This window comes from Aedes aegypti, chromosome 1, assembly GCF_002204515.2.
Source record: "Aedes aegypti strain LVP_AGWG chromosome 1, AaegL5.0 Primary Assembly, whole genome shotgun sequence".
NCBI classification, from domain to species: domain Eukaryota; kingdom Metazoa; phylum Arthropoda; class Insecta; order Diptera; family Culicidae; genus Aedes; species Aedes aegypti.
Window position 1 is genome coordinate 145,016,515 of NC_035107.1, and position 12,177 is coordinate 145,028,691.

At 36.6% G+C, this 12,177-nt stretch overlaps 1 protein-coding gene and 1 long non-coding RNA gene across 2 annotated transcripts; one reads left to right on the top strand and one right to left on the bottom strand.

Annotated features, from left to right (window-relative positions):
• The first annotated feature begins 617 nt into the window (after positions 1-617).
• LOC110677896 lies at positions 618-1,554 on the top strand. The gene is made up of 4 exons (XR_002501270.1): positions 618-914; positions 977-1,080; positions 1,145-1,258; positions 1,316-1,554. It is a non-coding gene; the product is annotated as an uncharacterized LOC110677896 (long non-coding RNA).
• LOC5565032 (glycolipid transfer protein) lies at positions 1,150-9,836 on the bottom strand. Its single transcript, XM_001649339.2, has 4 exons — positions 9,285-9,836; positions 9,136-9,191; positions 8,811-9,080; positions 1,150-1,807 (listed from the first exon to the last, which is right to left on the bottom strand). The coding sequence occupies exons 1-4, from the start codon at positions 9,415-9,417 to the stop codon at positions 1,640-1,642; spliced, it is 627 nt and encodes a 208-aa protein (XP_001649389.2). The 5' UTR covers positions 9,418-9,836; the 3' UTR covers positions 1,150-1,639.
• Between the last annotated feature and the right edge of the window lie 2,341 nt (positions 9,837-12,177).

Genomic DNA, 12,177 nt, shown 5'->3' on the forward strand with positions numbered 1-12,177 from the left:
GCGGAATACAACTGATGCATAGATATTAATTTTCACAGACAGCTTGTGTACGTTGCTAGGGGTTCCTAACAACTTGGAGTGACATGGAAACTACGGCTGATTGCCTACTATTCCAACAAAATACTAAAAAGCGGCACTTCTTCTATAGAATTTACATTGTAAAGCCTGATTCGCTGCTGACAAGTAATTTTTCGGCCTATCTTGATGCATGGAAAATTTCTGCAAGGAATCGATCAAGAATGCGCCTTTTTCTGATCGCAGTACGCAGTTGAAAAGAAATGTCAATTCAAATGGAGCTCACTGTAGAAAATTTCTTGACCATTTCTTCCGCAGAAATTTTTACTTTTCTTGAGCGGAGCAGCATACTTAGCTTAACACTTGAAAAGACGATTGTCTTAAGTTACTTATTGATAAATAAATGAAATGAAGAGCTCGGGGCCCGGTGCGGACCGCAGCCCCTAGCTACGCTACTGGTGGTGGCTGTATGTACATCGCTTCATTCAAATATATTTATGGTAACTAAGCAGTCATCATGAAACTGTAAAAAAAAGCATTTGAAAGTGCTCAGCTCCATATTTCCTAATAGCGCATAAGCCAAATAAATGAACAATCAAATAAAAAAGATGGGTAATAAACGTGAGAGAAACACTATTAGACATTAAAGTTGGCATCAATTGGCAACTGTTTCACCCTTACCCTACAACTTATCGAGCATGGGGTTTGTTGTATGGTTCGTTTCCATGACAACGTAGGCCAATGCCTGCTTGTTTGTTATTGGTGGCAGATTCGAAATCATATAAATTTTGCTTTATATGGGATGGAGACTTCCACGGATCAAGTATTTTCCAGTGCTATTATTGGTAGTAGTACTGCAAAGCAGAAATCGAGATTGTCTCAATTTTCTGAATATCGAGGTATATGCTGTAAAGATTTAATCTATAACTAACTAACTGTGTTTCGAACTGATCTTTCTTAGAGGAACGATACTTTGCAAACGTATGGGTTCAGCTTCTTCTGTATATAAATGTACACTTTTGTGTTATCTGGATAACAAGCAGTATAGTTACATTATATTATCAGGTATTTCTTTTATGGTCTACTTAGAAAAACTACATGTTTCTAAAATGTTATTTTTAATTTTTAGTACAGGAACTTATCAACTATTCACCGTGTTTTATCGATATTGTCTTTAGTCATTGCTGCTCCAATAGAATGTCTTCGATTGTATCTTGGGTATTCCGGAAATCTTCTAGACAAGGTGATATTCTTCAAGTTCCTATATACATACTAGTTCCATTATGTCCTTTCCTTCCAGATTCCAGATTTTGCAGGCTTTTGGATATTGTCAGTTTTTATACAAACTCCATTGCAAATATATCTGATGACCAGTGAGCAAATTTTAAAATACAGAACTAGTACTGTTTTGCAGGCAATTCAATGTATGTTGTTGCTGCTACAGATTATATCTAGTTTCACTGCAATTCGCAGAGCTTCCCGATTTCGACGTCAACAATTCCAGGCCGAAAAAGCTTGCTATGATATGGACAACCCTCGAACAAGACAAGCTATGGGCAGTAATATTTCCGTTATAAGCTAATAAAAATGTTAAGGTTCTACTATGTGTAACAAACCGATGAGACTAGACTTTGTAGGTTCTGTTTAACTTATTATCTTCGAAAAAGTTGTTCAAGTGATCCAAATTTGCTCGGAATGTCACCAAAAAGTTTTTCAATGCGATAACATTGTCCTGATTACCTTCCTCTGGACCAAGAAGCGTCGTTCTCGTGGGAACATAGTGATGCAAAAACTGAAAATAAATAAAAATGATTAATTTTATATGCTTATAACGAGAAGCTGGTTAATGGCTAATTAATGATAGTGTTTTTGACACTATTCCCTACAATACACTGAGATGACATACAATGTTGCTTTATCAACAAATTACCACTTATCAATTTATGTCATAGATTTTGTTACTTTTTTAGTACCCATAAAAATCTACAGAGTCTAGAACTATCAGTTTCAAGGATCATGGAGCTTTTAGTGTCATCACCTATAGCGATTATCTTCGTTAGCTACAGCATGAGTGTTACAAATGATGCAATAATTATCAAGCATTGCAAAGAATTTCCAACTAGAGATATTTGAAGATTATCATGTATACAAGAAAAATGAGTTCAAATACCTGTACAGCAAAGTAAAAGTGATACAGTCAACTCTCCCGTTAGGGGCATTATGAACACGGGCGAAATGAACACCCCCTAGTTCTCTGAAAATATGTATATTTCATTAAAATTTCGTACACTGTATGAAATCTGTATTATATATGGACTGTTTGACAAAATAAAAGTTCATATTTTGCTTGAATTGTCCTTTAAAATTAGGAATTAAGTTTTTCTAAGTCTCAAACTGGAATATAAGCAAGGACATGGAAGAATCTAAATTTTGAGCAAAATAACGAACAAAATTAAGTTTTTCTTTCTGTTGTATATGAGGAGGAGTCCTTTTACGTATCTAAATGATGGACTCTCATAAAAAAAAGTTGTATTTACTAATTTCCACGCAACTGTTCATTTTCCCCGATACAATTATACCTGCCTTGTTTTCGACCCAATTTTCTATCTCGTTTTAATGATATTTGATGAGATTTTTGCCATCATGAATTGCTGCATTCATTAATGGTGGCAAAAATCTCTACTAATCGTACTAATATGAAGCTTGAAAGCTAACATAGGGAAACTGGAAAGTATTGTCGTTTTATGGCCATAAACAAAGCATTTGCTTGATGTGTCCATTATGCCCATAATTCTCTTACTCGATATTTCGTATCTCGATATCTAGTTAGAGAACCATAGTAAAAGTTGGCTTTCATTGCTACCTCGATGATTCCTTGAGTCGCATTTGCGTTTTGTAACTCGATACCTCCCTAACTCGGTGGTCACTGAAATATCGAGTTATGATAATGTCCATTCAAGGCAATCATTAAGAAACCATAAAGTTGTACAAAAGTAGAACCAGAGCACGTAAAAGAAGCGACTCTTTCACGAGCCTTTTCGTGAATAAAAGTAAAATTCTTAAATGACATTGTAAAACGTCAGTACCGTAATCCGGGGTATCATTGATCAGCGGGGTAACATTGATCGGAAAGACTCATCTCGTAAACAGTTGCTATCGTCATTTATTGATGAAACATTTCCAAAGCATGATTGTTGCTTCTCTTTCTTATACTTATAAGCTATTGAAAATTAAGATTTTTGCAAAAATTGCGTTAACTTTATGCGTAAATTTGTCAAGTTTGCGAAACAATGATTTCAATGGTTGAGGATGACATTACCAAAGATTCATGTCTCACATAAGTTCTGCAAGCGATATGAGCAATGAAAATGCGGTTCTCACTAAAAATGGCATCGCCAAAAACGATTCCGTTGTCAAAAATTTTATAAGTATGTTCAATTAGGCAACATTAACGAATTACTGTTAAGAATGTAGAATTCCCTTAGGAAATTGCCTACCTTTAGGCGTATTCCGCTGTTAGAGGTGCTTTTAATTTTAAAATAACTCAAAAAGTAAATAAGATGTAAGCGTTTCGACATCATATTCGGCTTCAGGGGCCATGATTTATGTAAGTAACGACATTTTGAATATTACCGAACGTTGTTTACATGGATGATCAATGTTACCCCATATCAGCTAAATGAAAAAATCACATAAAACATTTTTGTAAACATACTTAAATCTTTCAAAAAACAAACTACAGTGTATAATGACGAGCTATGGGTGGCAGTACTTGTTTTAAAAATAAAAAACTCACAAAATTTACATTTTTGGATGAATTATTCAAGAAATATCCTAAAATATCAATGTTATCCCGGATTACGGTACCGTCAAACGTAACTTGCAACAGTGGTGAAACTTGCAATACATCAACATGGCCCCGATCAGTGCGTATCGTACCCTTGTGCTGTGCATACAAAACATTCTTTTGGTTTCGGAAGTTTTCAGAACCACTTTAAGTAATAAAACAATACCTACTTCTCAGTGCTATAAGAATAGTATTTTTCAGTGCTACAAAAACAGTACTTTTTAGTGCTACTTTTTTGTACCTATTGATCCTTTTTCGGTCTTTGTTTGGACCCGTGACTTCGATTTTTCGTTGGACACGTTTGGGAAAGCTACACGCAAAAAAATTGTGCGGTAAAAACTACCATTTGAGGGGGTTAACTTAAGGTGATTATAGAACGAAGCCACACCTCAAATTTTCAAGAGCACAAGACTTGTGAACCGAACAGCGCTCCACGTTGAAAATCTATCCCATTGGTCACCACCAGCAAGCAAGCAATTTGATTGGTTTTCAACGCGGAAATATTGTCAAATTCACCAGTCTTGTGCACTTGAAAATTCCAATTTTGGCTTCGCTTTATAATCACCTTAAGCGCTCGCACCGGCAATTTTCAGCAGACCAGAAATGCGCTTGATTTTACCATGTCTGTTGTCGAAATCAGATTGTTGTAATTTATTCCTGTCAAACGTACCAGTAATGTGGTGGGCTGTACCGTAAACATGGTAAATTGGTCTGAAATTCCATGGTAGTTTCAAGAATGGGCGTAGTCAGCTACAATAGTATTTTTTACCACAGATTTTTTTCCCGTGTAGCAGTGGTAATTCTTCTTGGACTGCGTCTTGGAAAAAAAAAACTCTTAGAAGATCTCGTCATTTAACCATATTCAGTTGCTATCACAAACAAAATGAAGAGTGATTCTCTGAATTCACAACTTAGTTCCAACAAAGTGGGTTTTAATATGTCACTACACTTGGCCAAAATTGAAAAAAGGACTTTGCTCCGGAATGCGCGGTGAAATGGTTAATGTTGATAATAAGGCTATCCATGAGGACTTTCCGCGATAGGACTGACTGCTAAAAGTGTGCATGCAAACGAAACAGAAGGGTAAACAAAACATGCGATTGTTACTAGAGCTTAACATTTTCCTTTGTAATCGAACGGTCACCCCGATCGCGAACCATAAGTCCAACTTTTGGGATTGCCCTTCTCACAAACGAATCGTTGAGGCTCGTACCAGGCAAACAAATGGCAATGTTTTTTCGTAGTCGGAACTCCCCAGGCAGAGTCTCTAACAATTCTCATTTTTCAGTAAACGATCGTTTGTTTAAGCGGAGCCGTACTCCGCTTAGAGCTTAGAACTCAAGTAAAATTTCTCCTTTTCACCAAAATAATTTTAACAGCTGATCCAGTATGAGCGAAATTACACTTTTACTTGCGTGACACATTTTTCCGTACGAAAAAGTGATACCGTTGAGTCACCAGTCACCGTGCGGCCTCCATTCACCGTGCACATATACAAATTCCTACAGAATATTCATACAATTTTCACAAATTATTCTTTTGTCAGCAAAATAAGATAAAACTGATGAAATGAAGTAGTTTTAGTCACAAAGCATTTTGAAAACCCTAGCTTATGTAGTCAAAATCATGTGAATTCTGTTTGATAATGAGATTTCTCAACACTCTTAATAGGAACACCAAAAAATCACGTTTTTCATTTTAACGATAGAGCATGAAATTTTTCAAAATTTCAATAAGTTTTCACTGTGGATACTTCAAGTAAGATGTATTTCATCGTATGAGCAATGAGATTTCATGCAAATTAGAATTTTTTTATTGTGTTTCAGTCAAAACCCAAATGCACGGTGAATGGTTCCTTTTCAATATATATGGTTCCTATTACCGTGCATTAGTGTAAAAGGCATGAAATTATTCGCTAATATTAGATTTATTGTTATGTCGTCATTAAACTACTTCATATTTAGTTTTTGAGTGAATGTGTAATGGTTTGGACAATACAGTCAAACCTTCTATAACGATTTTGATAAAAAAATATTTTTTTATCAATTTTTAAACTTTTTATGGTTTTTATTGTAAATGAAGATTTAAATACTCTTAAAAATGAGTGCGGACTCTACTAGCAACATAGTTGCTCCATCCACAACGTTTCTTCAAGATACAAAATTAAATCATGGCGAAAACTATACGCACGGTGAATGGTGCACTAGTGTGCACGGTAAATGGTGACATAGAACGGTACGAGGCGACCTTAACATGACATTTTCAAACATAATTTTTGAGTATATTTTTGTTATCTATCATTAGTTTTAGATTTTTCCCTGAACCATTATATAATTGCACGCTACGTAGTGGTATTCTAGTACGCTTAAAATAATTTGGAAAAGTTATGTTATTTTTTGAAGTTTATTTTTTTCTTAAATGCACGGTGAATGGTAGCTTGACGGTACCTCCATTTGATTTAGACGGCAGGCGTTACTGACGTTATGAAATCAGCTCTACTTCTTAGCAGCGTTGCGTACAGTTCAAGTAATTTCGGTAGCGGAATCATTCATTTGACCTCATTCCTGTCTTTTTGCACACAATGAACAGCATACCACCCATTGATTGTCATACTTATCAGGTAAATTATAATTATGCTCATTCACAAGCTATTTTTTCCGTCGGGTAGCCGTTGGAATGGATATACAGTGACCCCACGCAGTTGAATCACCCACAAGACAAAATTATTATCAAACTTGTCACAAAACATCATAGAATTATTTTTACACATAGTTTCTTATCAGTAATGTAAAAATGTACTTAACTCTAGTAATATGTCTCTCATTTCGATTTTTTAACCGAACAATTTAATCGAATAATTGATGCAACGTTTAAAACCACAACTATGCATGAAGCAGTTCAAGTTGGTGTAAAATATACTATTAATTTTTTATTGGAATACGTTTCTCTAATGGATCCAAATATTTTGAATTGGAATGGTAAAGAGGCCGAGTTGTTTAATTTTCTAACAGCTGATAACATACGTACACTACCCTCCAAAAGTATGGAATCGTTGCAATACCGTGTATTGCAGCACTTTTAAGTTCAGCATCTGCCAAAATCCAGTGGTAAAACTTTTTTTTCAACAAAAATAAATTCGCAGGGGCTTAAAGATATATTTTAAACATGACTTCAAAATTACATAAATCTAGCACCTCAAAATCACGAGATAATATTCATTTAAGGTGTAATAATCTTTTAAGGTGCTGTAATATTCAGTATTAGTGTTGCAATACGCGATTCCATACTTATGATGGGTAGTGTATACTAATTATTACTGAAACTTATTTGAAACCTGAATGTAGATAAGAATGTAACTTTCAAAAATCACATTGGGGGCATTCAAGCCAAATGTAACAAATTTATAAATTAACAAAAAAAAAACAAAAGAAATATCTTAAGAACAAGATTTTGTTCTTTAAAAAAAATATCAGACCAGCCATGTTGTAGGGGAAGGGGTGGTAAAATGAACACCTTAAGGAAATCATCTTGTTTCTGATAGAAAAACGAGGAATTTGTATAGTTCTATCGCACAACATCAAAAACAGGTATGTAATCTATAGCTGCGACATAGATTCAGACTAAAATGACTAAATTTTTACATATTTTCATCGCTATCAAAAAGTGATACAAATGTTCATTTTACCTGCACTATGTGGGTAAAATGAACAGCTGTTGGTGGTAAAATGAACACCACGCAAAAAACGTGAGCAAAACAAATATTTCTGATAATTTTCATTGTCCCACCGAAAATATAGCCCTTAATGAATGCAACCCATTCAAAAAAAATTCTAAAGGTATCAGATTTGACATCATATCATAACGATATTCACCTCTTTGAAAAACCTCAAGTCTACCGAGCTAAATGTAACGTCAGTTCTAATTTTTAAATGTGGTTTTCTAAAATCATAGTTTTCGTTGATATTTTCACTTCAATTGACCTACGTATCAACTCGAACACGCAGATTTATGCTCTAAATCGTCCGTGCGTGATAAAAATTCATCGAAATTTGTTTTTTCTCGGTAAAAGGCACGGTGTTCATTTTACCACCTCTGTTCATTTTACCACCACTTCCCCTATGCTGTACCAATATGGGCTAGATGTTGTAATACCAGAAGGAAAGCTCTGTAGAGGACTCAAAAAAAAAAATTGAAAATGATGATGAGCTCCCTCCCTGGTACAGTACTAATGCGTTACATAGAATATCCAATGTTGATATATTGGTTAGGGGGCAGATAGCCGTAGCGGTAAACGCGCAGCTATTCAGCAAGACCAAGCTGAGGGTCGTGGGTTCGAATCCCACCGGTCGAGGATCTTTTCGGGTTGGAAATTTTCTCGACTTCCCAGGGCATAGAGTATCTTCGTACCTGCCACACGATATGCGCATGCAAAAATGGTCATTGGCATAGTAAGCTCTCAGTTAATAACTGTGGAAGTGCACATAAGAACACTAAGCTGAGAAGCAGGCTATGTCCCAGTGGGGACGTAACGCCAGAAAAGAAGAAGATATTGGATCAAATGCCAAAAGTTAATTGAAAACGATTTTTAGTTCATCAAATTAGGATGATAGTGTTTTCTAACACAGAAAACCTAGATATAAGAAATGAATGTAATGTTTGGAATGATACTAATAAATGAATGAAAAAAAAGAGTGTAAGATTTTCCATTTGGATAATAATTTTCATACATGCTTCAAAGAGCTTGTGCAGCCTCAATTTTCATACAAATGAGCTCCAATTTTGGGACGACACTCAGAATTTATCAGAAAGAGTCGACTAGGACATGTCCTAGCTGTCTTACCCAATTCTTGCGCCACTGTGTATTGGTATGCCTTCATCAACAAGTAAATAGTGAATCCGTACATTGATGAAACATAAAACTTCCACACTTTATGATTAGTGCGCCTACCTGAAATCCCTTCTGCGCCAAGAAGCCGTGGTAAGGCAATAACGTGCTATCGTATGCCTGCTTCAGATGATGTTTCACGTTGTCGCTGCGGCTTTCGTCCTCGAGCATGTTTCTGAAGAACATTTCAATCATTTCCAGAGCACGTTTCAGCCACAAAAGTCCCTCTGTCACCGAATCGAAAGTGTTTTCGTTTCCATCCTTGTCCAGCAGAATGAGGTCTTCGAGATAACAGAATACTTGTTCATTTTCCTTGTATTTGGCTTCCAGTCGCTGGCGGGAATGTTAAATGAATATTGATGTTAAGTGATATTCTATTCAGACTGACCTTAACATTGCCTCTCATGTCCTTCACTATTGGTGAGAATAGGCGCCCAAACGATTCTACAGGTTGAGATGAGATCAGATCAATTAATTGCATATAGTTGTATATATTGTTCATCATCATCGTCGCTCATTGACAAAACGGTGACCTACCTATACTTTCAACCACTTGATACGCTGAGTCGAGGAACGCTTTGGTGATTATTTTATTGTTGTTATTTTGAGTGTCTGTCTCAGGAAAATGCTTCAACTTTGAAAAATCTATCTTGGCTTCCGTTTCACTCATGGTTGGTGGGAGCGTCCAGGTGTTGATGATGTCACGAAGAGACTGTGTTAGCACTTATTACCTTCAATGTGGAAACACCTGATGTCAGGAAACTACGGAAACGAACCACTCTCGATGGCAGCACCTCACTGATTGCCACAAGTCATGATTCATTCTCGATTCCAGCCGGTTAACCCATCCTCACAGCCAGAGAGTATGTACGTATCACCAATCAGCACATTTTATCAGCCTCGGTCGTAAGGCTTCTGCAAATCACTGATATTAGTTTATCGCATGGGACACTTATCTGTTTGCCATATCAGTCAGTGATGGGCTGGTAAGTCAACACGGTGCTGTTAGGTGTAGGTAAAAGAGGCACTTTTTTTCGTTTTTGTCACACTGGCGCAAGCTGGGCGTTGATGCGGCAAAGTTGGTGAAAGTGGAATTGGCAAAATGTGTTCTACCCGTGTCATGTCACACCACAAACCGACATTTCGTTGTCGAGTGCAAATGTAGCGTGCAGTACAGTCACCCCACAGTTATGGATCAGCTAAGGGACATTTTTTAGAATAAAATTTGATTACAAATCATGATGACCTTGTACAAAACAAAATTACCCGCCTGACAATGCCAAATATGGTTGTTTTCCAGAATACACATAAAAAATCGCAATTATCTACGAAAAAGTGTCGATTTCGATAGAAATTTCAAAAGTTGTCCATCCCACAGATGTGGATCAGTGGAACAGGAGGGCCCTTATTATGGATCAAATCGACTCATATTATGGATCAGAACACTATAAAAGCAATTTATCTGTGAAGTAAACGAATGGTGTGTTAGTGAAAGTATACGTTTCGGCGTTTCTTTCGGTCTCGTCTTATCGCTGATTCATAACTGTGGTACGTGTTTCAATGCCCCACAGTTATGAATCAACGATTCTATGAATACGGATAACATTTTATTTCATACAGACAAATAAAATATGCTAGAAGATGTTATGATTGATTTCAATGTTGTACAGTTTTATGGTTCACGTAGATAAAATGTGTTCTGCGTAATCGCAACTCTATTTGATGAGATATTCTCCGTTAAAGCCAACATTGATCCATATCTGTGTGCTATCCATAACTGTGGGATGACTGTACATACGACCACGTGCGATGAATGCTAGCAAACGTATGTAAAGTAGTGCTGGATAAGTTTGATTGTTGTAAAATTATTCGTGTTAGTTCCGTGTTGATTTCGTGCATCTAAAATAATCCGCACATAATTATTGATAAAGATACAAATGTTTTGGCGAGATAACATCTACTCTACAGGGTTGTTACGGGACGTCCAAATTTCCTTTTCGCGCCGAATCCGCGCCAAATTCGCGTCGAATGAAATTTAATTTGAACAAAATGAAAAACATTTTTTCTGCAATTCCATTGCATATCAGCCTACTTTTTATCAAGAGAATGGACCGGTTCCATTCCATTGCCCAGAATGCCACTTCCTCGAATAGATCAAAACCCCAAATAGTCCATAATGCAAACTGGTACTCCAGGGTGCGTAAAATACGAAGTACAATCAACTTTCTACATCTCGATATACTATAACTCGATGGGTTTGTTGGTCCCTTTATATTTTCATACATCGTGCTCTCCATAAGTCTTTATTTCTATAACTCGATATCTCCACTAACCGATGTCACGTTAGCGGTAATTATCTCTCCATACTAAGTATACTACCATCGTTGGGGGTGAGAATGGGTCAAAAAAGGATATGTACGATTTATTTATTGAATAACTTTCGCAATTTAACTTCAATAAACTTCAAATTTTGTGTGTATGTACTTTGATGATACTTTTACAACTGTCCAAAAAATTGAGCATGAGCATGAGCATAGATGACCGCACAATTTGTAGTTGCTACTCCGTGATTGACCAGAACAATCGAAGTTGCACAGGGAATTTATGAATGGGGCTTGGGATTAGCTTACCATTCTTCAATGTGCACAAATCGAGAGCTCAAATTTTAAAAGTCAATAACGGCGCCGGCCACGTCCTTACGGTCATCGGGAAGAGAAGGAATGTTAGTTAGACAACCGTTGTTTCTAGAGACCGAGTATACCTCTGCATCTCCACAGTTGTCATGGAAAGGATATTGGGTTAGTAGGATAAGGTAAAGATCTGGGAGTCACCAATGGTTGGTGATGCGATCCTTGATATAATCACGCCTAATCGGATTCGCGTTATAATTCGATATACGCATTGTATCCCGAACAAGTGTTCATCACTCGCCCACGCAAGAACAAGCGACTCGATCAATAGATCAAACACTACTAACGATCCGCGGCGCTTTTTCATTTCACTACTCGACCCACACGGAGACGGAATTCAACTCAATTTTGGGTTGTTTCAACGCAATTCCGTAGTTGAGCCCAATAACTCAATTTTGGCTAAATTTCCAAGGTCCCCACTAGGTAGTTTGGCTTTAATTCCATTAGAAAAATATACTCAATTTTGAGTTGATTTAACGCAAAATTGAGTTTTTTCGACCCAAACATAAGAAAAGTTGCATTTACCCAAATTTGGCTTATTGAGCCAAAGTACCCCCATTGGGTAGATGCAGCTCTCTCTATTTTTGACAACATTCGTGTGGGAGAAAGAGAAAACCGAGAGATTTTGGGTTGAAACTATAATCGATATACTTAATTTTGGATAAAGTAAACTCAAAAATTAGGTAAAAATATTTCTCCGTGCACGCTCGACATGTTTACATGTTTGATCCAGAGTCTAT

Excerpts from the sequence above, each read along its gene's own strand:
- LOC5565032 (XM_001649339.2), bottom strand. The coding sequence starts at position 9,417 with ATGAGTGAAACGGAAGCCAAGATAGATTTTTCAAAGTTGAAGCATTTT. Across the intron at positions 9,192-9,284 it reads TCAAGTGGTTGAAAGTATAG|AATCGTTTGGGCGCCTATTC; the intron begins GTAGGTCACCGT and ends CTCAACCTGTAG. Across the intron at positions 1,808-8,810 it reads TGGCGCAGAAGGGATTTCAG|TTTTTGCATCACTATGTTCC; the intron begins GTAGGCGCACTA and ends ATTTATTTTCAG.